At 41.8% G+C, this 26361-nt stretch overlaps 1 protein-coding gene across 2 annotated transcripts in view; it reads right to left on the bottom strand.

Moving 5' to 3' along the window:
• HDAC8 (histone deacetylase 8) overlaps window positions 1-26361 on the bottom strand; it is a 517539-nt gene that overhangs the window by 39355 nt on the left and 451823 nt on the right. For both annotated transcript variants that reach the window (XM_077145822.1, XM_077145823.1), the window contains one exon: window positions 5819-5924. In XM_077145822.1, the coding sequence (XP_077001937.1) occupies window positions 5819-5924 (106 nt within the window). The remainder of the gene's footprint in view (window positions 1-5818; window positions 5925-26361) is intronic.

The raw sequence follows: 26361 nt of genomic DNA, 5'->3' as shown, positions 1-26361 counted from the left end.
GTTAGTTCCCTCATGGCTTTAGGTAGATATTTCAAGTCTTCATAAATGATCTGCCAAGTGTTTTCATGGCTTGTTAAAAGCTACCGCCTAAGTTACTGAATAATTGGGGAGCAGCTTCCATTTTTATTTTGGGACTTGTAAAACTTTCAACATAATATTTTCATAATTTATCTTTCTGTTTAACAAGAACAACAATAACAGCAACAACAAAAGCTTTCCAATTTTTAACTCTTTAGTGACGCAAGAAAGAGAGAAAGAAACTTGGTCATTGGGGAACCTCAGGATGGCAATAGCCTCCTGGAAGGTACCACAGTGAGATGGAGAGGAATAAAGAAAGTGTGGGTGGGTGGGTAGGGGTATGGGATGAGGAGATAAGGGAAGGACATCGCAGAGATTCTCCCCTGAAGTCATGCAAATTGGCTCAGGGCACCCTCCACAATCCTGCTCCAAAATCCTTCCAAGCAGCTTTACAACAAGTGTTCAGTCTGTTCTTGAGACAAACCCTGCCTTTCAATTTATCCTCGTGGCTTCTCAGGAAGCAAGAGAAGGCATGGAAGGAAGCCGAGTTTCCATGGTGTAGAATCCCACCAGGTAAGAGAACTGCTTTAAGCTTCGGGCTCCAGCAGACCTTGGACATGTCCAGACCTGAAGTCCCAATTGCTAGTCCCTAGAAGAATGTCAATCCCAGACTGCAGGCTGCCAGAGGAAGTGCTGCCTACCCCTAGCACAATGGTACTCATGAGATTATTACCAGCAGATGTGGCAAGGGTCTTAGCCTGGGGCTGAGGACTGTAAATAGAGAACTGGAGCTAGAGGCTAGTGATACATTACATGAAGCAGGAGCTGGGTGAACTGGCTTCTTCCACCTTCTGTCCTCTTTTACTTCTCTACTCAGCTTGAAATGCATTTGGCAGCTTCAGATTATAGTACAGTGGGGCGATGTGGGGGTGAAGAGGGGTTGGGGGTTAGGGAACGCTAAAAGGCCTAGGGGTGCCCATGGCTGTCTTCCTCCCTTTTTCAGGGAGACAGGAGATTTCAGGTACATAGTTCAGCTGGGTATACATTGCAGGATGGGAAGGCTTTACTAGAGTCAGTTGGAAAAAGCAGACAGGGGATGAGGAGGAAACTTGGCTGGGCAATGCTGCCAAGGAGAGGAGGGGTACCAGAAAGGCCAAACAGCCTGACTCCAAAGCCCCAGTTCAGACAGAACTGGGTTGAAGTGACTGCTCCACTACTTATTAGGACAATGTTTGCTTAGAAATTACTTGCTGAATGGATGGAGGTTATCTTGGGCAAGTCACTTAACCTCTCTGAACCTCAGTTCCCTCACCTGAAAGATAAACAGTCTAATTATTTCCCCTGCATTATCTCTCCCCACACCCGTAACAGTTTGTTGGCCCATCTTCCCAACCCTGCATTGCAGAGACTGATATACTAAGCTTCCTTCTTTAAGGGTCAGAAAGGGCAGATGTGTATGAGGCCTTCCTATAATCATGTCTTCCCCTCCCCCTACTTCACCTCCTGGTCCCATTCATTCCTTTTTCCACCCCAAGAAAACTGAGGGTAAAGTTCTGGGAACTCAGACCAAGTATACAAACCAACACAAGTGTACAAGCTTCAATACATAGAAATGTACAACTCACACCCCACCCTCACCCCCCACCCCACCCCCGGATCCGTATGGAGTGGGGGCTGCAGCATGAAGCTCTGAGCCCCCTGAGGGCCCCTAATTGACTCAAATGTCATCAGTACCAGAGACTTGGAAAACTTCCTACCTCTACCCCTATTACCCCATGCAGAGCCAGCCAGGCTTGGGGAGCTAGCCCCCTCTGGGGATTGATCAAATCAACTCTGCTTCAACTCTGGAAGGTTCACTGTGAGTCAGTTCCTCTGGAGTAAGTCAACAGGAGGAAAGGCAAACAAATTTGACATATGAGGATGATGCTAGGGTGATTTTCCCGTAGTGGTCATGAGCTAGGAAGAGCCATCCTATTTCTAACCCACACTTCCTGTGAATAACACACATATCTTCAAGATAGCTTGTTGGTACGAGTAGAACCATTTGTGGAAGCAAAACAGAATTTTTCTCTGTATAAAGCTAACAGCTTGAATGGACTCTCCATGATTTTATTTTTGTCTTTTTTTTTTTTTTAACTTCTTGGGAAGACTAATGGACAGTAAAGATAGATTAAGGTGAGGTCTAAACTTGCCTGTCCTTTCAGTCATCCTGTCTCATATGGAAAGCATCTTCTATAAAATGAACCTTCTCAGGTTTGATTTCCATTAGGTTAAAATCCCAGCTTTTGTCCTTCTAAGGGATGTGGTGAGAAAGAGAAAAAGAAAAAAAACAAAAAACCAAGCTCGAGCTCGAAAGCTGAACAAATTCAACTGGACATGCTGGGTAAACCCCCTCTCAGAGATTGGAGTTGAATCCATGACTCCTTCATTGCCATCTCACCTCCCCAAATCAATTTGCACCTCTTTGCTTGTTTGTTTTCTCTTTTCCCCCTCTTTGTTTTTAATGGGGGAGGGGCAGGCAGGTGAGAAATGGCTAGTTTCAGCTTCATTGAAGTTTTTATATGCAAGAACAAATGACAGCTTCATAGACAGATTCAAGAAAATGTTTCAGAATGCAGAAAATTCAGCAGCCTTTTCCACACTGACCATTGTCATGGCAACATACTATCTGATGGCAGCATGCGTCACCAGGCTTGGAGGGGCACATTCTCAGTATTGCAGGTTAGCGTGGCCATTTTTAGCAATGTGTGGACTTCTTTGTAGCCTCAATTCTTCTAAGCTTAGCTGAATTTCTTTCCAGTTCTGGACTTGTGTGCTCTGTTAATTTGCATGGCTGGAACATAATCCTTTGTGAATATGAAAGGCCTGGTTCAATGTAAAATCTGAAATTCTAGTATTCTATAGCCACTCTGCTTGCTGTCTGTCCTCCCTGGCTCTTCCCTGGCCTCTCCTCACCCATCCTTAGCCACCTATTTTCTCCTCACCGATTCTTTCCTACACACAGCATTTCCTCCCCATCCAATAACTGTGTCTCATCTACCAACCCCCTGCATTCTTACCATATTCTTTATAGTTTTTTCCATTTTCTTATTTTAATATATAGCATGCTAGACTCCTAGGGTTGGAGGGAATCTTAAAAGTAATCTAGTCTAATCACCCACTCCCAATGCAGGAACCCCTCTACAATATGTCAATCAAGTGATTATCTACCCTCTCTAGTGACAAAGACCTCATTCTTTCCTGGGCAGCTTGTTCCACTTTGGACAGTTCAGATTGTTAGAAAATTCTTCCTCCTATTGAATGAAAATCTGCCCTTTTATAACACCTACCCATGGGTCCTAGCTCTATCCCCTGAGGCCGCATAAATCCCATCTATTTCCTTTTGTTCTGTGAGTCTTTCAGAGATATGAAGTAGAGATCACATGCCCCCGAGCCTTCTCTTTCCCCCAAAGTCATAGTGCCTCCAACCAGAACTCTTGGAGTCTGGGCTCCAGTTCACTCTCCATCCTCATTGACCTCCTGGAATATGCTCCCATTTATCGAGAGCCCTTTTAAAGTGAGGTCGATACTGCATCAGCCACCTTGGAGGTCACCTTGCCCTGGTGATTCACAGTGAACTCTGTATTGACTACAATTCCAAACTCTCTTTCAGACAAAATGCTGCTATGCCATGTCTTCCCATTTTGTATGTGTCCAGTGGCTTCTGAGGATCCAATTCCTCATTCATATGTTTTCTTCGAGTTAAATTTCATTGTGCTATAGTCAGGTTATTGCTTTAGCCTGTTAGGATCTTTTAAAAATCTTGACTTACAGTTAACTTACACGTTCTCTAATGTCTTCCATTATTTTCCCACCAACCCTCATTCTAGTCTCTTATATCAAGTCTTTTTAAAAAATTTATCCCTCTTTTGGGTTTCTAACCTTTCCTAGTTTTCTTCCCTTTGAATAACCTTCCTTAAGTCTTCTCTTGCTTGTCATTTTCATTTCCTCCATAGGAAATGTCACCACTCTCTGGAAGGTATGTGCCTGGGTATGTATACAGGAAAGCATAAGGGCATACAGATATTTGTGTACATGTGGGTGTGAGCAATAGCTGCAAAGACTTGTTTTGTTTCTCTATTTCTATTGCTTGTCTGTGTCCTACTGGTACTTGGAACCTGAATGGGGAAAAATGGTAAGTTGAAGGAAAAGCTTAAGAAAATTGGCCCAGGATGGGCCTCAAAGGAAATAGGAAATGTGTCCCAGGTCTGAGAAGTGACGAAGGAAACTAGGATGGGTTCTTTAGTGTTAATCAGGGCTGTAGTGCAGTGGGAAGGACTGGAGAAAGGCCAAGACTAGAAGGACCCTGAAGACCTTAAGGGCTACACAAGGAAGGAGGATTTGGTTAGGAAATGAAGACTTGTGGGGTTGGTAGTCACTGAGAGGCCAGAGAGAGGTGGCTTGAAACTATAGGATTAGGAGAAGGCTGAGGATGATGGGAAATCTTAGAAAGGGCGCTAAGCATTGTTGTGAGCATACCCTTAAGAGTCTATGACTCTATGGACTTCAGCTAACAGTTAATATTTTCATATTCTTTAATCAATAGTAACAAAGGTACCACACTAATGCAAAGTGTCAACAATAAGGGGCTGTAAGGGAATGTATTTTTTACATGACTTTTCTGTAAACCTACAAATTCTCTAATTTAAGAAAAAAGAAAAGAAAGAGTCTATGACTTCTTAGTTTAGAATATTTTCTCTGGCCAAAGGAGCCTGGGATATATAGTCCTTGCCCAGGGGCTTTGCTCCTGTCACAGAATGGCTCTGCAAGTGGATATGAGCTTTACCATAATCCTCAGTAAAGACCCACAGGGCATAATGTATTCCTTCAGACTAACTCTAGGGTAGAAGAGGTTTCCCTCTCGTCTTGGATTCTATTCCAATGAAGAGTCAAAAAATAGGAGTACTGGTGTTATCTTGGCTGTTTCATGAATAAACACTGGATTTTCACTCTCCAGGATGGCCATTATGATACCCTTGGCCACTTACACTCTGCAAATAATGAGGAGCCTCCCAAATATGTACACATATCTGAAAATTCAATTAAACAGGAAAACAGATGCCCAAAACACTTAGAAAGTACAGTAGAGAAGTGAGTTGAGTTGTGAAGAAGCAGCTGGGGTTGTGGTGGGTGAAGTTCTATTGAAAAGTTGAGAGCAGTTTCCGCAAACACTAAGTGGACTGTGTGATCAAGACAGCAATGGCCTGATGATAGTCATTCCCCGGAATAATTCCAGGCCATCCTTAGAGAGAGGAAGGAAAGGGCAGCAGCCCCATCTGCCCCACTGCTTGAGACTAGGAAACACACTCCCAAGGGCATCAGAATCTCTGATTATTCATTATAGTCCTGCAGTCTCTCAAGGCTTTATTGGACCATAGAACCATATTGGAAAGATTGTTGTGAGCCTTCTCCCCCTCACTCCAAATCTGTAGCAACTTGAACTTTCCCTCATCTTGAATAGAGTTTTACTGTAGGCCCTTTGAAAGAAAAAGTGCTCTGGGGCACACTTTAGAACTGGCTTTCTCTTGGAGGTACCCAAAGCTGAGGCTTTTGTTTCTCAGAAGGTGACATTAGCTAACCAAATGACAATCCCAACCAGAGTGGTTAATGTAGAATTCCAACTACAAGCTGTCAGGCCAAGAGGTTTCCCTTCCAAGTCTTTTAGCTACCAAAAGACAAATGGTATTTGAGGAAGCCCCCATTGATGGACGACCACAGCTGGGTGGAATAAGGAGGGCAGGACTCGAAGGGTGGTGCTCACCTTTGATGTAGTTGAGGATTTGCTGGACACGGTGGGGTTCATTGCGGTCTGGCCGGCAGCTTGGTGTGATTTCCAGCACATAATCAGGACCATATGCTGTGAAAAACTGTGAGGAAAAGGGAAAGGCCAAAAAACAAATGAAACCACAAAACCTCCAAAACAAACCACATACAAACAGAACAATCAAAAGAACTCATCATTACCAACAAGGCAAGGCAGGTCTTATTGGGCAGTGTGCTGGTTTGAAAGGATTTGTGCACCCCAGAAATGCCATGCCTTAACCCTAACCAAATCTTGTGGGAGCAGCTGTTTCTCTTAAACGTTATTCAGGGCTGTCTGGTGGAAACTTGATTAGATTATCTCTAGGAAGATGTGACTGCTTAACTGTGGGTATTAACTTCTGAAGAGAGGGAGATGTGACCACCCATTCCAGGTGGGTCTTGATTAGTTTACTGGAAGCCTTTAAAAGAGGAAGCGTTTTGGAGAGAGAATGACAGGAGAGCCATGAAGCTGAGAGCCTATGCCGCCAGAGACCTTTGGAATTGAAGAAGGAATACAGCCCTGGGAGAGCTTCATGAAACAAGAAGCCTGGAGAGAAAGCTAGCAGACATCGCTGTGTTCGCCATGCCCCTTTCCAGTTGAGAGAGAAAACTTGAACTTCATCGGCCTTTCTTTGCTTTTCTTTTATTTTAATTTTATTATTTTTAGTTGACAAACCAAAACAACTTACAAACATGAACATTCTTAATATACAAACATCCATGCATGGTGTACAATCAATGGCTCACAATATCATCACATAGTAGTATATTCATCACCATGATCATTTTTTAGAACATTTGCATCACTCCAGAAAAAGAAATAAAAAGAAAAAAGAAAAAACTCATTCACACCATACCCCTTACCCCATCCTCTCATTGACCACTATTATTTCCTTTTACCCTTTGTTCCCCCTATTTTTTATTCTATATCCCTTACCACCCCCTTTGTCATCGGTCTTTTTTGAGTGAAGGTAACTTCTTGTTTGTGCCTTGGTTTGGACATTTTTACAGACTTGCTCTAATTTAGAGATTTTTCACAGCCTTAGAGCTGTAAACTTGTAACTTAGTAAATTCCCCTTTTCAAAAGCCATTCTGTTTCTGGTTATTGCATTCCAGCAGCCTACAAAGTAGAACAAGCAGGGTTAGGCTGGTTTGAAAGGAAGCACGCCCCCTAAGAAAAGCCATGTTTTAATATAAATCCCATTTCATAAAGGTGGAATAATCTCTATTCAATACTGTGTTTGAAACTGTAATGAGATCATCTCCCTGGTTGATGTGATTTAGTTAAGAATGGTTGTTAAACTGAATTAGGGGATGACATGTCTCCACCCATTTGATTGGGTCTTGATTAGTTTCTGAAGTCCTCTAAAAGAGGAAACATTTTGGAGAGAGAGATTGAGAGAGAGCAGAGAATGCTGCAGCACCACGAAGCAGAGAGTCCACCAGCCAGTGACCTTTGGAGATGAAGAAGGAAAACGACTCCCAGGGAGCTTCATGAAACGGGAAGCCAGGAGAGAAAGCTAGCAGATGACGCCGTATTCGCCATGTGTCCTTCCAGCTGAGAGAGAAACCCTGACTGTGTTCGCCATGTGCCGTCTCACTTGAGAGAGACCCTGAACTTCATCGGCCTTCTTGAACCAAGGTATCTTTCCCTGGATGCCTTTGATTGGACATTTCTATAGACTTGTTTTAATTGGGACATTTTCTCGGCCTTAGAACTGTAAACTTGCAACTCATTAAATTCTCCCTTTTAAAAGCCATTCCGTTTCTGGTATATTGCATTCTAGCAGCTAGCAAACTAGAACAATTGCTAAATTCTCTAGCTTATTTTTAGAGTTTCTCCCTGCTCAGGTCTCAACTTTTTTCTCCATCTTTAGCTCTTACTGCTCGCCTGTCCTCTAGCCATGTTAGACTGTTCTGTGCTTCCCCCAAACCATACCATGCTTTGTCCCCCTTGGGATCTTTGCTATTGCTCTTCCCTGGGATCTGCAAAAGCCCTCCAATTCCTGATGCCTGTAAAAAACCTCCCCATCCTTCTGGGCACTACTTAAATGTCATGTGTTTTCACAAAGTTGTCCCTCATTCTCCACCAACTCCCAGAGCATTCTTTTGGTACCTCTCTTATAGCTCTTGTTCAATGAATAGACGGCGCTTGCCTTCACACAGTCACTGCACTGGCTGCTGCAGGAGCTAGAAGGATGTACAGGACACCCTCTGGGGCCCTCAAAGTGTTCACAAGCACATCTTGCCTTGGATAGAGTTTTTTCAACACTAACCTAGACTCCCCCACTGGATTATCAGTGACTTAAAGGCAGGCAGCACCTGTATCTTATTATCTCCTTGGTCCTCATAGACTGTGGCAGCTGTCTAACAGTTTTGGTTGATTTGAGTTCCCTGTCCCAGGAATGCCACACAAAACTAGTTTCTCTACTTCAGTTTTTCTTTTGCTGTAACAGAGATTATTTATTATTATTATTTTTTTTGGGGGCTCATGGGGCAGGAATTGAACCTAGATCTCCTGTGTGGCAGGCAAGCATTCTATCACTGGGACAACCTGTGCACCCCTAAGTTTATTTGTTTCTAAATTCAGAGATTCAAAATAAAGGTTTTTGGGTTCTTTTTTTAGCTCACTAACTGACTCCTTGTGACCTCTGGTAAGTCACACTATCTGATTCGGCTTCTCTACTAGGGCCCATTTGGGGAAAAATACTCTACAACAAAGGCAATCATTCAATTGGGATAAGTCTTTGAACAGGAAATATGCAAAGCTACTATTTCTGCTTAATTTTTAACAGAAATAGTATTTGTATACACTCTCTGGAGAGAGAGCATATGGTCCTTAACATTATGTGCTTTCAATAGTGATTCTGTTGGGTGGTAGTTAAACCAAGGAAATTCAAATTCCATGGAAAAAATGGTACAGAGGGTATAATAAAAAGGATCTCAGTATGTGTCATGAATTTGAAGCCATTCAAAAGTCTCAAAAATAATCCAGGGTTATTGCCATTGTCACCAAATTATCCTCGTTTGAGTCTGGATGTACATCTGGCACCGTGGGAGATGTTGTGGAACAATGTCTAGGGATTTTAACAGTCTCTTTGTGGAATCCATGAGAGTAACTTGATGGTAAGATAGCTTTTGCATATCCATGACAGAAAACTCTACACATTTAGTGAAAGGGAAAATGTCTAATACTGGGCCACTGTTTATAACGCTTTGTGTATGCCTGTGTGTGTGTGTGTGTGTGTGTGCATGTGTGTGTGTGAGTGTGCGTATCAACCTAGAGAGGAGGGAGGGGCCTAGTTCCTTCTTGATGGAATTATTACTCTCTGATGCCTGAAGCCCAGAGTTCTGGAGCAGAAGAGCCCTCAAGTAGAGACTGTGTTTACCAAACCTCATGTGGAGCAGACGAGAAGGGACACCCATGGACGCATCCGAAACTGACCCCCCATTATGAACTAGTAACTTGAGAGGCTTGTATTTTTAGCCAAGGAGGGCCCCTTAGCACAAGCTTAAGGACCTTGTGATCTTGGCTCTGGAAGATGAGGCTTCAAGCACGTGTGGCACTCTCTCATTAGGCAGCTTGTCTTTTCCTCCAGAGGGTGTCCAGTAGTATACTCATTTCATGGGTATGAAAGAAATCTTTAGGGAGAACAACAGAAGAAAAGCAGCTGCAAGGAAGCACTCGTCTGGGAGACCTCATCCTTTGGCATCAAAGGGCTATAAAAGTCAGAGGCAGGGTCCTTAGCTGAGGTGTATGAGGAAGAACTGTACTGCTGATCTTATATCGATAAGACATAATGTGAATTGTTTGTCTGTGGTCAAGTGTTGCGAATAAGTCCTAACTTGCAAGTGCCCTACTGTGGTTACCTGCACTCTCCTACTTTAGTCCCCTCTTTGACCAAGAGCACATGTTTGCAAGATAGTCAGCTGGGGCTAGAACTGACTGCCTGGTCACAGAACTCAGATCTACTGGGAATGAGCCTCTGGTCCTGGCTTCATTAGCACCTGGCTTTAACTGCCACACAATGTGCAAAATAATAAAAAATCAACCAAACAAACAAAAACATTCAGTTGCAGAAGCAGGTTGACTTCAGGTTATAGCCAAGCCAGGGTTCCTAAGCCTCTCCCCACCTTTGCCAACCAAATAGTCCCAGGTCCTGCTGATTTGCATGATTTTGGGGCTAGGGGATTCAGATGGTTCAAGAAAGTCCCTGTTTGATGAGCCAGTTCCACATGGAAGCTGGCTGGTCCTGGCTTTGGGAGACCCTGCTTGGGCCTGAGGGAAGCAATAGGCACCAGGAAGTCATGTGCTGTATCTAAGGCAAAAGGTAGTGCCCTGTTCCCCTCTCTGGCTCTCTCATAGCATTTCTGTTTCTGTATTATATTATACTTTTAGTTTCATGCTTGTTAAATTTTTTCTACTGGACTATGAACTCTGCAAACGCAGAAACTTCTGTCATGTTCTCTTTGCATTCCCTGTGGTGTCAAATTAAACTCATCATAGGTTGTCCTTAAACAAATGCTGAATTAAATGAGTTCACAAAGCACTTAAGTAGCTGTTCAGTTAATTCTGTGAAAATATTTAAAGAGTCCAATAATAATATTAATAGCTTTTCCAGACCCTTGACGCAGTACAACGAGGTAGAAAGAGCACTGGCTTTAGATTCAGGCAGACCCACATTTAATGTGAGTCTTGGCAAGGTTCTTAGTCTCTGTTTCATCATCTCTACCATATAGGGATGATAATACTGACCTGGCTGAGTTGTTAGGAACCAATGAGATAATATAAACAAAAGGGCCTACCATACGGCTTGGAACTTAGTAGGAGTTCAGTAAATGTGAATTCCCTTCTCCTGGAGCAAGACGCCCTTGCCTAATTGATGTCTTATCCATACCCTGAGCTATGTGGACAAGTGCCTGGAGCTGAGATGTAGGAAGAGCAGCCAGTTTCTCCTGCCAGCCTAGGCCTAGCAGTCCCAGTGTCCCTTCCTGGTAACTTAGGTCATTAGCTCAGCCCAGGGCCTGTGGAGAAACTGACTTCTCTTATAGTTTTTCTGTCCTATGGTCCTGCTACTTGTTACGTACTGAAAGGAGTAACAAGTGGAAAGGAAATATGATCACATAAGGCAAAGGAGATGTTGGGGTGGAGGGATTTGGCCAGCACTAGAAATAGCTGGAGGCCCCACCCTGAACTTGCCCTCCAGGGCTGAAGAGGAAAGGAAATGGGCAACCAGCAATCCCATTCCCAGACAGGTGGAGCAGGGGATGAAAGAGGACAGTTGACCTTCAAGTTAAAATACCGGCTTTGATCTCAGTAAAGGAAGGAGGGGAGGGGCTAACCCTTCTCCACCTCTACCTCTTTTTCCTCAACACTTCTCTCAATCTTTTCTTTCTTTCCTTAGCATTTCCTTTTATTGAGGCAAAATTCATATAACATAAAATTAACCATTTTAAAGTGAACAATTCAATGGTATTTAGTACACTCACAGTGTTGTGCAACCACCACTTCTAGCTTTTTTGTTTCTTTTTTTGGTTACAAAATATTTTCATCTCTCAAAAAGAAACCTTGTACTTATGAAGCAGTCACTCCCCGTTCCCCCTACTTCCAGCCCTTGACAAAAACCAATCTGTGTTCTGTTGTCATGGGTTTATTTATTTTGGATATTTAATGTAAATGGAATCATATAATATGTGACCCTTTGTGGCTGACTTCTTTCATGTTTTTATTGTAGTATGTTATCAGTACTTCATTTCTTTTTAAGGTCAAATAATATTCCATTGTATGTATATACCATGTTTTTAATCCACTCATCAACCAATGGACATTTGGGTTGTTTCCACCTTTTGACTAATGTGAATAGTGCTGCTATAAACATGAGGGTACATGTTTGAAGGGAACATTTGTTTGAGTACCATTTTCAATACTTTTGCGTATATACCTAAGAATGGAATTGCTGGGTCATATGGTCATCTCTGTTTAACTTTTTGAGGAACCGCCAAACTGTTTTGCATGGCAGTGGAATGATTTTACATTCTTACTACCAATGTAAAGGGTTCCAATTTCTCCACACCCTCACCAACATTTGTTATTGCCTGTTTTTTTTGGTTATTGTTTTTTGGTACTAGCCATCCTAGTGGGTACATTATTGTGGCTTTGATTTGCATTTCCCTAATGCTCTGCAATCCCTTTGCTTTCTGGGTTTCAGTTTATAAATTTTTGAGGGAACATGGTGTTAGGAGGGGGTAAATGGAAACTATTTGGTGGGACAGAGGATGGGAGTTGAAGATAATGGTTAATTTAGGGTATTCAGCTCCTTCTAGACCCAAGAGTCAATGAATAAGGAATTGTAAATTGTTCAGCTCTAGTTCAGTTCAGTCCTGCTTGATGCTCCTTTCTTGCCCACTCCTCTCCAGCTCTAGCTCAAACAATGAAAACTGCACGCAGTTTGATATTTGGTTGAAAGGATAGTCAGAAGAAGCCTGAAGGTTCCTCCATAGTCCTAAATTTGACCACAGGAAACCAAGCTACAAACCTGAATCAAACAATTTTTTCATCCTTCCTTCAAGATTTACTAAGTACCTGCTATTTGCCAGACTGGGTTAGTCATTGGAGTATAAATACAATAAGACATGTTCAATAGGCAGGATTATTGTAGAACAATGTGATGAGTGATATAATCATAATTCTAAAGATATAAAGGTAATAACAGCTAATATTTATTAAAGACTTGTTATGTGTCGGTCACCTAAAATATGTAAGCACGTTTTATGGATTAACTAATTTAATTTTCACAACTAATTCATTAGGTATTATTATTATTCCCTTTTTAAGATAAGAATCTGAAACACAGAGCAGTTGAGTAGCTTGACTGAGGTCACATAGTGAGTATGTGTGGAGCTGAGATTTGAACCCAGGTCGTTCTGGAGATCAGCACCAGCTTTAGGAGGTGATACACTACCTTAGGAAGTGACTGTGGATGTGGGGTCTACAAAAGAATTATGGAGAGTGGGAGGGAGGCATTCCCAACAGAGCCTGGGCAAAGGCAGGGAGGTGTGGGACAGAATGGAACATTTTAGGTACTAATATTAATTAGGTATGGCCAGAGGGTAGGGCACAAGGAGCATCAGGACATGAGGCTGGGGAGGCAGGCATGCAGGTCATGGTGGGCCCAGTCTGCCACCTATTTTAAGGCATTTGGTCTTACTCCAGACTAGAAGTTCCATGAAGGCAGATCATTGTTTTGGTTCCTGCTGTATTGCCACTTTCTTAAAAAGTGTGTGCACATGGTAGGTGGTAAATAAATATTTGGGTTATGAATGAATCAGTGTCGATACTAGAAGCTGTTTTTTTGGGGGTGCATGGTCTGGGAATCGAACCCGGGTCTCCTGCATGGAGGGCAAGCATTCTACCACTGAACCACCCATACACCCAATGTATTAGAAGGTTTTAAGTGAGGGAATGAACAAATCAATTGGTCATCTTAGGAGGCTCACCGGCTACAACAATGGAGAATGTATTGAAATTTGAGGAGAGGGATGCAAGTGGGAGACCAGTTAAAAGGCTCTTTCGGTGGTTCTGATGAGTGGTAATGAGGGCCTGGACTAGAGTAGTTGTGGGAGGAATATATAAAGAGGAAAATCTAAAAGACAGCATCAAAAGAACTAAACAATGAATTGCACTAATGAAGAGGGGACAATCAATGATTTCCTGCTGCAAAGAAGAAGCATTAACAGGACAAGGCATAAAAGCAAAAAGGAAGATTTGGCGATGGGGTGGGGGGGATAATGAATTCAGTTGGAAGCATGTTAATATAGTGGTCTAGAATTTAGAAGAGAGTTTGGGCCTAACATACATGATATGTGTTACAGATTTGGAAGTTTCAATGACAATAAAGCCAAGGAATTGGACAAGATTACCTTGGTTGGCAGGGAAAGCTTACTATGGAGTGAGAAGAGAAGGGAGGCAAGGAAATAATCATGGAGAACTGCAAGCAGGAGTAGAAACAGTTCCGTAACAATTCTAAATATTGCAGAGACGTAAAATAAGAGGAGGAATGAAAAGTGTCTTATGATTTGTCCATTGGAAGTAGACCTTGGCTGATCAGGCAATTGAGGGTGTGGACAGACCCTCAGCCTGACTGAATGGGTTGAAGAGTTGGAAGGGAGGAAGTGGATGTGAGAATGAAAATGACAATATACTTTTTTTCTTTTTAGGAATTTGATACAGGGCCACTCCAGTACTGGGAGAGAGTGGGTGTTTAAGGTGAGAAGGTCTCAAGTGTACTTACAGGCTGAGGGGAAAAAGCCTATAGGATGAAAGTCAGGAGTGTACTGATAGATATTTAGCTTTAGTTAGGTTTGCCTTTCTGGCCAATAGTCACAACTCCACAGGGAAGGATGTTGTTTTTAATGACTTTTTTTTTTGCATGGGCAGGCACCAGGAATCAAACCCGGGTCTCCGGCATGGCAGGCGAGAACTCTGCCACTGAGCCACAGTGGCCTGCCCAAGGATGCTATTTCATTTGTCTTTTAAAAACCTTTATTTAAATTTTTTTATTGTGAAAAAATAACATATATACAAAAAAGAATAAATTTCAAAGCACACCACAACAGTTTTATTCAAACTGTATTACCCGCAGCTCCAATAATAGGGCCTAGAAAATAGCTAAATACATGTTTTTCAAATGAATGAAATAAAGTGATATTGAGATTCCAAGGATATTCACATCTAGTAGAGAGAATTAGGGTCCTGAAGGATGGGGGTGATTGCAGACAGGACTAGGGTGGTTCCTGTGAAGATGGAGAGACAGGAAAGAGATATTGTCAAGGTTGACTCGAGAGGACTTGGCAATTGGTTGGCTGTGGAGGAAAAGAGAGAGGGAATAAGTCAAAATTGACTGTTGGGTTTTGAGTCTGGGTAAGTGGGAGAATCTCAGTACCACTGACAGAGTTGGGGTAAATGAGCAGGAAGAGCTAGTTTGGCTGGAGGAGGATGATGGGATTGGGTTTGAGATGACAATAAGGGCATCTATGTCTAGATGTCTAGCAGGCAGCTGGAGAAATGTTAATGGTGTGTGGAAGTGAGGTCATGGCTAGGGACAAAGGTAAGAAATTGGGGGAAGGTCTACAGAAGGTAGTAGTTGGGAGAAAGAGTCAGCGAATAGGCAGGAAAAGAGAAATTAGAAAGGGAGAAAGAGAAGAGTAAAGTGAAATCTCATGGATCCTTAGTGATAAGAGTCAGCATAAAGAAGATACTTAGAGGTATACAAAGATACTTAGAGGAATACACTTGTCATGTTGGCAACATGCTCCTGTGGGTAACCTGGTCTTCCTCTCTCCTAGTCAGGAGCGGATACAATGAGCCTTCTTCCATTCACTTCCTATTTGTAATATTTCAAGCAGTTCTCAATTTTTTTTTAATGGTTAACTCATGGTTTACCTTTTCCTAAAAACTTATACTTGCACAAATATTGTATAATTCCACTTATATGAAATACTTAGAATAAGAAAATTCATAGAGACAGAGAGTAGATTAGAGGTTACCAGAATTTGTTTGGGGTGATGAAAAGGTTTTGGTAGTGACTGGTGGTGACAGGAGCACAACATTGTAAATGTAATTAATGCACTGGATTGTGTGCTTAAAAATGGTTAAAATGGCATAATTTATGATATATATATATGTTATCACAATAAAAAAATTATACTTGATTCTATCAGGGTAAGCCTGAGGTTGGTGCCAATCTCTCTTATAGGTCCCTGAGGCTTTACATTGTCTTCAGTCAAGGAGGTTGTGCCAGTGAGTGTAATGTGGGCCCTGACCAGTAAGAGCACTTCTTGTCCTGAATAACTCCATGAACTGAACTCAACATAGCTAAAATGACACAGAACCAGCACTTTGAACCATCTTCCATAATGTGGGCTTGCGTGATGCTTCTCAACCTTTCATACATCACCAATTGCTCCATTAAAGAACCTGGGCCCAATCATGATGGAAACAAAAAAGCTCTCCTTTCTGTGGAAAAATGTCTGCTTGCAGGAGATATGGTTATTATATATATCATTTATGGTACATTTTAAGGACATAAAGTTTCAGTGGTATTATTGGGAGTAAATTTTATCGCCATGGCTTTACAACACAAACAAACAAAAATAATAACTCTATTAGTTGTTGGATTGAACTGGCAGGAAGCAGCACATCAAAGGCGATTGCTAGTAGGCAGGGGGAGTGGGGAATCAGGAGCATTCAGAGCATGACCAAGAGATTAGGGAGAGACAGCCAGAGGCAGATAAGGGCTATTGGAGACAAAATGTTACATGTGGACGTGGACATGAGGATGGGTGGAAAAGTGAATTTTTAGTTGCTGGGAAAGAAAATCTGGTGTCCCATCTAGGCTACATCTGTATCTCACCTGCAGTACTCATCTCATGTCTTCAACACAGAGTAGATACTTAACTGTTTGATGATGAGGATTACATGCCAGTGCATAGCCATAGTGGCAGGAACTGTTTGTTTGAATGAATGAATAGGGCATGGAAATAGTTTTAAGATTCTAGTATTTTAGTGGCATTTTAACTATTGGTAGAGAGAAAAGTTTATTAAGCAAAATAATCAGGTAAACCTGGGAAATATTAGCTTTCTATTTACCAGTCAGTAGAGGATACAGTGATACTGTATAATATTAAGCAAAATAAGCTCAATTATATTTAAGCAAATAATATGCTCAGTATTAATTAGTATTATTTCATAAGCAGAAGTACTTAAAGCCTTCATGGACACCTATGTATACCCCTTCTCTGTATTGTCTAATTAGTAAGGTTCTTATACTTGTCAATCCACAGTAATATCTGTGTATGTGTGCATGTGTGTTCTATTAGGTGCTGAACACTATTCTAAACCCTGAGAGGAAGCTGAGTACAAAAAGCGATAAGGCCTGGTGACTGCTCTCAAGGAGATGAAAATCTAAACAGAGAGGGAAAGAAATAATCACAGGAAAGGCAGAAAATAAATCTGAGCTTAATTGTGTGGTGTTGGCTCGAGTACAATAATATATCCTCATTTGGGTGGGACACTGGATAAATTAGGTGACTTGCCCAAGATCATAGTGCTAAAGTAACAGATGTGAATCTGAACCCATGGCTTTGGACTTTCAGCCAATTGAGCTTTCCATTACACCATAAAGCAATAAGGATGGTGGTTAAAGAATTAGATTTTTGGAGTCATATGGGATGAGCTCTAAATTTTTATCCACCATTTCTTAACTGTGTGACCATAGGCAAGTTTCTTAACTGTTCTGTGCCTTGGTTTTCCTGCTTATAAAATGGGATAATAACAAAACCTACCTTATAGGGTTGTTGTGAAAATAAACAAGTTAATTCATGTAAAGCACTTAGAATAATGCCTGACACATAGTAAATGCTCAGTAAATGTTATTATATGTTTATTATTAAAAGCTAGATATTATTATTATACCTTATCAACTGCACAAAGCAACAATTCTGAATGTAATGGAAAGTAGTAAAACTGTATTTCTTTACAAATGCCCTCTTTCTCAGACATATTCAGACTGAATGAGGGTGAATTTCTTTTTATTGTGAAAAATAACATACACACAAAAAAGCAATAAAGTTCAAAGCACACAACAATTAGTTGTAGAACAGATTTCAGAGTTTGGTATGGGGTACAATTCCACAATTTTAGGTTTTTACTTCTGGCTGTTCCAAGACCCTGGAGACTAAAAGAAATATCAATATAATGATTCAGCACTCATACTCATTTGTAAAACCCTACCTTCTCTGTAAAACTCCACCATCTCCTTTGATGTTTCTCTCAACCTTTAGGGTTATTTGGGCTATGTCCCTTCTAACTTTTCATGTTGGAAGGGGCTGGTGATAATATGGGATAGGGGGATGGAGCTAGTTGATGTTCTGGAGAGGCTGGCCCCTCTGCGTTTCAGGACTTAGCTGGCCTAGGAACCCATCTGGACGGTGTAGGTTTCTGGAAAGTAATCATAATGCATGGAACCTTTGTAGAATCTTGTATAAATCCCTAGGTGTTCTTTAGGGTTGGCAAGAATGGTTTTGGTTGGGGTTTGGCAAACCGTGATAGGTAGCAATTTCAAGCTTGCATAAGAGTAGTCTCCGGAGTAGCCTCTCGACCCTATTTGAACTCTCTATCAGTCACTGATACCTCATTTGTTATACTTCTTTTCCCCCTTTTGGTCAGGAAGGCATTGCTGATCCTATGGTGGCCAGTGACACTGAATGTTAATGGATTAAACTCTCCAATCAAAAGACATAGTCTAGCAGAATGGATTAAAAAACAGGACCCATCTATACGCTGTCTCTACTCAAAGTACATGAGGCCAAGGACACAAATGGGCATTTACACACCAATGTTTATAGCAGCATTATTAACAATTACGAAGAGATGGAAACAGCCAAAATGTCCATCAACAGACAGTTGGCTAAACAAACTGTGACATTTACATAAGATGGAATATTATGCAGCTGTAAGACAGAATAAAGTCTTACAGCTTTATAAGTCTTACAGAATAAAGGCCAGGCTCATACCTGGGAGTCATAGTCCATGTTGACAGGGAGACTTTCACACATGGATGTCATGTCCCATGTAGGGGGGAGGGCAATGATTTCATGTGCAGAGTTGGGGTTAGAGAGAGGCCACATCTGAGCAATAAAAGAGGTCCTCCAGAAGTAATTCTTGGGCATACCTATTGATAGGCTAAGCTTCTTCAATAAATACATAAGATTCACACGAGTAAGTCTCAAGATCAAGGGCTTGGCCTATTGACTTGGGAGTCCCTAACGTTTGAGACAGTATCAGGGATTTCCCCAGTAGTAAAGTTTAATGGTTCCATATTTTTTTCTCCCATCCCTCAAGGGACTTTGCCGACGCTTTTTGATTATCTGCTTAACATACTCTGGAATGTATCCGGGCGTTACATTATTAATGAGGATGAATTCTAAAGAGTTTACCTTGTATTAAAAATCCTAAACCCAGAAAGAAGGGCAGAGAGATCAAGAATAGAAGGATTATAAGTGAAAGTGACTAAGAAAAACAGAAGAGTGGAGGAGGGAAATTGGAAAGGGGTGGGGGAGAAAGAGGCAGGGGGCAGAGGTGATAGAAGGAGAGGAGATAAAATCAGGAATGTGGTAGATTTGGGAGGGGAGGAAGGAGGTATAGAGAAGGAGATAAGAGAGATGTGGGCAGGGTGGCCGTCACTTCACTTGGGGCCTCCCTGTAGTCTGAGGTTTTCATTCAAGGTGTGGTTTTAGGAATTTTGGGGAAGGGCCCTGGCCAAGACTAATACCTTCTCCACATCACTGTTGATCTTCTAATTTCCACTATTAGAGAGAATTCCTCTTTCAAAAATATGTGTAGGACCAACTTTGGTATACTACTGTCTCTGTTAATCAAATGAATATTTTGGAAACAAGCCTACACGTGAAGCTTTTCTACATCAATTTTTCCTTAAGTCAAGGGTGGGGATGGAAGAAGGGAGAGGATAGGAGTATTGCTGGAAAAGTAAGACTTTGAAAACTGATTCTACTGGAGGATTAGGAAGTATTGCCTTGGTTTGATCCCCACGCTTCTCTAAGCAACTGCCTTCTCTCTGTCTCTTCTCTGCTAAACTTCTTAAAACCTCTCTTCTCTTCACCACCTTGATCTCAATTTCTCACACACTCCAATTTACTGCAGTCTGGCTTATTCCCCACATTTCCAAGAAACTATTTTCTCTCTTTGACATCCATACTTTTAGGGATGGCAAAGAGATTTCAGCTTGTTGGCAACTCTGATTCCCTGGTAATAGCAGATTGGGCACTATGCTGAGAAGTTTGAAGCTGTGTTCAGCAGGAAAGTGTGCTATGATCAATGTGTAATATAATCCATAAATGTACATGGTGGGCATGGGAAAGGGGTTGAGGAGGGTGGTGGTGGAATGTAGCCATATGTGCCATACATTTGTTATGTCCACTTTAGGAGAACAAGAATGATCTCCTAATTGCCTAACCTAATGTCTTCTTTTCAGTCATCACTCATCTTATTTGACCTCTTTCCAGCATAGAATGTCATCAATGACCTCCTCTTTCCTCTCCCTCTCTCTCTCTCAAAGAGTTCACACCCTCTGTTGCTGTTTTAATCGCTGCTATGCAGAGATCTACATCTCTGGACCCAGTACTTATTCCAAGCCTCAGACCCATATTTATAATTATTGAACATTTCTATCTGGAAAACTTGAATTCCTGGTACTTGATGCTTAACGAGTTCCAAGAAGAGCTAATTTGGTATAAACCCTTCCAAAAAAGAATGTTCATCTTCTCTTTTTGTTCCTCAGTACCATAGGTAGATCTCACCCTACAATGAACTCCAAATATTTGAACTTATGATCCTGAATGGGTCAGTATGCCTGTGCTTTGAATAGAGGCACTGGATATTATGTTCACAGAAATGATATGGTTTAGAGGACCTCCGGTTATGTGAGATATTATTGCTTGATGAGCAATGATTACCCCTCCCTCCACACTATTTTTCGCTCAGAGAAAAACATATCTAACTGTTAAGAAGACAGAAAGCAGCATAGGGTACTCCCCAAACTGGCAGTTATCTCTCAGGGGACAGACAGACAATAGACAATAAGCTTTAGGGGTAAGATGAAAACACTGATTGATTATCTGCTGAGGCAGGAAGCAGGGTGGTAGAGGCTAAGGGAGATGCTGAAGCAGACATCATCCCTTGAGGAACTTATAGTTCCTTATAGGTACAGTGATAACTACAATGAGATGAATGTCAGAGGTGAGTCATTTCTCTAGGGCTATGGGAATTCTGAACTGGGAATGCTTAATTCTGAGTGTGTGCGGTGGGAGGCCTGGAAAGATGGGAAGGATTTAAATAGGAAGGGAAAGAAGGTAAGAAAGGCAGAAGAAGCAGAATAAGGACAATCATCAAAACATTTATTTATAGACAAAGACTAGAGTACTGGGTCAAAACTGGCACAAGCGTGGTTCTGGAAGTGATTTCCTCATCTTCTCTGGATAACACATTCTTCTTTCATGACGGGCTGTGATAGACTGATGGGCTTGACAGGGGGAGGGGAAAAGTCATGGATGGATTTGATACTATCCATCACAGAGGTTATCCAAGGGGCAAATCAGAGCTGCATTTGCTTAGAACCTATTGATTCATTCACTTTTTCACTCATTCACTCAATACCAACATTTCCTGAGCACTCCTGTGTGCCAGGCTCTGAGCACATAGAGATGAATTAGACACGGCCACTGCCCTCAAGGAGTGGGTGGGGAGACAGCTGTGCAAAGAAGCAATTATAGTGCACTGTGATAAGTGTCATAAGAGTGGCACAGGCAAGGAGTACTGAAGTTCAGAGGGAAAGCAAAGCAAAATCAAGCCATGGTCTCTGAGCCAACCTCCAACTGATTTCCCCGTCTCTCCTCCCTCTCTAAGTTTTCCATCAGAAATTCAGATATAATCTGATCATATCTGAACTTCTGATGGAAAATCATATCATTCTCTCTGCTTGAAAACTGTGGTTGGCTTCCCACTGACTAAGGACCAAGTCCAAAATCCAGAGCAAGATATACAAAGACTTTCACAGTCTAATCCAACTGACTTGTCCAGCCTTATCCCATGCTATGGCCCCTAAACTGTAGCCACATTGAACTGAGAGTCTCTCTGCATTCCTTTTTATCTGGTCAATTCTTCTGCTTCCCTTGAAGCCTTGCTAAATTGTCGCTTCCCTACTGCACCATTCACAGCTCCCCCAGATGGAGTAAGTTCCTCCTCTGGGTTCCCACAGCTTGTTCTAGCACTTATCACATTAAAGTGTAATTGTTTGTTTTTGTGTCTTTCTCCCCCAATAGGCAGTGTTCTCCTCAAGGGTGGGAACTTGGCCTTATTCTTTTCTTTATCCAGGGGGTTCAGTTTGGGCTTGACACATAGTAGGGGCTCCATACATCTTTGTTGAGTGAATGAATGACTCTGACATGAGGCTGCTTGGGCCCGGTGGTATTCAGCAGCTGGCATTACTTAACATGAGAGAAGCATAAAAAATGAAGGGCAGCGAAGATAGCTAAAAAACAGGCAGCTCTAGTGACATTGTGCAAAAAAAAATGCTGGAGAAGGTTGAGGCAATGCTCCCACTCACGCTTTAACAAATGACTCTCGCTTTTGAGCAGTTCTTTTTTGTCTGTTCTCCAATTCACTTTCTAAAACCCAGTCATTGAAATGATTCTAATTATTCATGGTCAGTGGCATATCCAGGAAACACTTAGTTTACAAGCAATTAAAATACACTAAAATAGATTTATGCAGGTTGAACCTGATCCTGCTGGTAAGCAGGGAGTAAATGACATATCTTGGAGGGGTATTTGCTCCCCCAGGTCATTCTTTATCACTCTTTATCTACTGTACTAGTTTGGTGCTCATGGCAAACATCCGGAGGTACCTCTTAAGCAGAGTATGCTCTGAACAGCGCAAGGAGCTGTTTCCGCAGTCATGGACTGCACACTGCAAGCCAACTGTCTTGTAAATGTGCAAGTGCCACCTCTGCCCATGCCCACCCCACCATGGAGGAAAGGCTGGCTTAGCAACAGGCAGCATGGATGTAGGAAAGCTAACACCCCTGGTTTCCATCAGAGGCTTGGTTTCCATTCTGCGCAACATTGGGTGAGACACTTAAACCCCCAAGGCTCAGTTTTCGCACTGATGAAATGGGGACACAAATCTCCACCCTGCTAACCTTAAAGAGTTGTTTATGAGGCTCAAAGGAGGTAATTTTGTGAAAAGCTCTACAGGCTCAACAAATGAAGAGGGTTTCACTTTCATTATATAAACTCTAACATGTGGCTATTGGGCTGCTTTGGTGTTCTACCTGTGGCTAACACAAATCAACACATTTGTAAAGGTACACTTAGGCTTGTCCCCTAATAGTTAGTACATTCAAGGATGATTCATCACCTTGCCAAACACAAACCACCAGTGTTTTAATGTCCCTCTAATGAAGACAGCAGTCGGCAGCTAAACAAACACACCTTTCGGTTGAGAACAGACATGGGGCAGCAAAAGCCTAGCACATGGAAATGTTAAATGGAGTCCAGGTGTCCCCAAGGATCTTGTGCCATCTTCCCCATAGCAGGCTCTGCTTCTTTGAGTTTGACTCTGGGGGAAAAAGGCTTCTTTCTGCTGCTCTGAGAAACCTAGAATCATATATAGCTAAGCTATTTGGTTGGGCTAGGGTGATTGAATTTAGAAGAAATTGAAATGGCATATTTCAGCATCAGTTTTCGAGCTAGGTTCAGAGGAATTGCAGAAAGGCCAACAGGCTGGAACAAGAGCTGGGCAGGCAAGCAAAGGTCATAGAAAAACAGTAAACTGGAGTGATAGTCCACCTTGAAATCTGACCTTAACTTATTAAGGCCTTGTGATACATTAATGTAGGGCAAGTCATTTACCCTACATCTGCAAGAGGATCCTGGGTTCCTTCACGCTCTGTCACACCTCCTTGCCTTTCCACTCACTATTCACTTTACAGAGAACATTCTACCCTCCCTTTTCAGCCTAGACCATTGCTACTCATCTTTCAAGACCCAGCTCAAATTTTATCTCTTTGAAGTCTTCCCTGACTCCCAAAAGGCAGAGTTCCTCATTCCCTCTACAGTACTTCCACAAGTCTTTTTATAGCCCTTTGCCCACTCTGGGATATTTGTTTGCATGCCTTTCTTCCACATAAGCTCTGAGAGCAGCTTTCAGGAGCAAGAACCACATGGTATCTTTCTTCACACAGAGCAGGGCACAAAGGTGGCCTTCACTCAAGGCTGGCTGGAAGAATGAGCATTTGAGTATGCCTGTACTGAACTCATTCATTGGGTCTGCACAGGACCCAAAGGTAAGACTCCAAAGACTTGATGTGATACACAAGCTTTTGTGACACTGTTTTACCTGATAAGTGACTATTACCTTGGTGCTGGTAAGCAGCAATAAACAAGTTGGCAGAAGGAGCCTGACAATGAGCTGATCAGGCATGGCCTTGGGTGGGCTCTTGGTCCAGGCTAACAGCTTGGTCTTCACATTTGTAAACACAAGCTGGACAGCCCCACTCCTCAACTCCTATGTGCTTCTTTCTCAGGAAGTTGCCAAGCAGTACAGATAGCTTCATTTAGTAAGTTTGAAAATCGAAAATGCATATATTACCCTAGGGAAATGTCTACTGGAAGGAGCTGGACCAGGCCGGGGCTCCCACAGCCTCTGGTTCTTCTTCCAGTCCTGCTAATGATGAACTCAATGATTTTGGATACCTCAGCTCATCTCACAAAGCCCACCCCCCAAACAAGGAAAATAATGAATATTGCATGGATTGAGTCAATAAGAAGTCCTATTGAGATCGCTGTGGAGGGGAGAAGCCGTGATTGATGCTGGAAGAGCCTTCAGGGTTTTGTTGATTTAGTTATTTCTTTTTGTAAGTGTGAATCACTCTGCCTCAAGCCCAAATGTGCAGCCCATGGAGAGGAAGGGTGGGTGGGCAGGCACCTCTGGTCTGAGCTGCAGTAGAGCCAGTGCACAGGGCAGCCTAGAGTGAAATGGGATGGATGGGATGGTCAGTTGCAGGCTTGCCAACAGCTGGTCTCCACTCTCTGGTAGGGGCCAGGAGCAACAAGCTCTGAAATTTGTGCTACTAGAGCAGTTTAGTATTGAAATAAAATAAAACTTGTGACAAAGTCAATCCGACACATCTTTAATGATACGCATAATTATTATCATGCTGCACTGTAATAGGCATGAATGGTAAGCAGCTCTCAGGAATGACTGCAATTATGATTAATTTTACAGAGTTGGACCAAATATTTCTGAGGTCAGCCAGGACAGGGGTGGGGATTGGGAATAGTTGGACAGGAGGTAGAGCAGAGAGCTGGTTCCAAGCTATTCCTCTGCTTCTCTTTCCTTTTCCCGCCCCACCCCAAAGTGACAGTTTCCTCTACCTCTTTTGAGGAAGAGAAAAAAGATCTGAAATGGGGCCTGGGGCTTGAATGTCTAGCTCCTTCTTCCAGTCAAAGAGAGGTCACCTTGAAGCTCCTAGGGTTAGGAAGTCTGGGATATTCAGAGAGGCTTCAGGCTACTTACTCCCCATTTTTCCATGAGGCCTGAAATTCTACCAAGCAGCCGTAAGCCTAAAAATATATGCCTAATGTATGGACCTTGTTTGGATTCTGATTTGAACAAGTCATGATTTTTAGTATATTCACAGATACGTGCAACCATCATCATAGTCAATTTTAGAATAGTTTAATCACTGCAAAAAAACAAAACAAAACACTTCATACCCTTTAACTATCATCCCCCTCTTTCCCCATTCCCCACCCCTGAGCCCCTGGTAACCTGTAATATAATTATCTCCATGTATCTGTGCATTCTAGCTATATCATGTAAGTGAAATAATTTGTTTATTTGTGTCTGGCATATTTCACTTAACATGATGTCCTCAAGTCTCATCCACATTGTCACATGTATCAGAATGTCACTCCTTTTTATGGCTGAATATGACTCCTTTTTATTTATCCATTCTTTTTTTGATGGACATTTTGGTTGTTTGCACCTTTTGGCAATTGTGAATAATGCCACTATGAACATCAATTCAAGTGGCAAGTATCTGTTCAAGTTCCTGCTTTCAGTTCTTTTGGTTTATATACCTGATATACAAGTGGGATTGCTGGGTCGTACGCTAATTCTATACTTAACTTTCTGAGGAACCACAACACTGTCCTCCACAGTGGTTGCACAACATTTTACATTCCCCACAACAATGTACAAGGCTATTTGTCTACAACCTAGCTGGCACTTGTTATTTTCCATCTTTTAATAGTAGCCATTCTAGGGGGTGTGAAGCGGTATCTCATTGCAGTTTTAATTTGTATTCTCTAATGGATAATGATGTTGAGCATCTTTTCAGGTGCTTACTAGACATTTGTGTATCTTCTTTGGAGAACTGTCTCTTTAAGTCCTTTGTTGATTTTTAAATTGGGTTGTTTTTCTTTTGGTTTTGAGTTATAGGAGTTCTTTATATATTCAGATATTAAATCCTCATCAGATATATGATTTCCATATATTTTATCCCATTCTGTAGGTTGTCTTTTCATTTCCTTGATCATATCCTTTGATGCCCAGAAGTTTTAAATTTTGATGAAGTCCAAGTTATATATTTTTTCTTTGGTTGCTTATGCTTTTGGTATAAAATCTAAGCATGCTTCACCTAATGCAAAGTCCTGAAGATATTTGCCTAAGTTTTCTTCTAGTTTTAGTTTAAATCTTATATTTACATTGTTACATTTTGGATTAATTTATATATATGGTTCTCATAATTTCTGTTGAAAAGTGGCATTTAAAATTATATAATGTGGTAACTCTGGAGATCAGATTTTCCCTGTCTTCAGGTTTTCTTTGTTTGTTTGTTTGTTTTTTGCTGGTTGTATTTT

This window comes from Tamandua tetradactyla, chromosome X (genome assembly GCF_023851605.1).
Source record: "Tamandua tetradactyla isolate mTamTet1 chromosome X, mTamTet1.pri, whole genome shotgun sequence".
NCBI classification, from domain to species: domain Eukaryota; kingdom Metazoa; phylum Chordata; class Mammalia; order Pilosa; family Myrmecophagidae; genus Tamandua; species Tamandua tetradactyla.
Note: the sequence above shows the minus strand (reverse complement) of the source record. Positions and strands in the feature narration are given on the sequence as shown.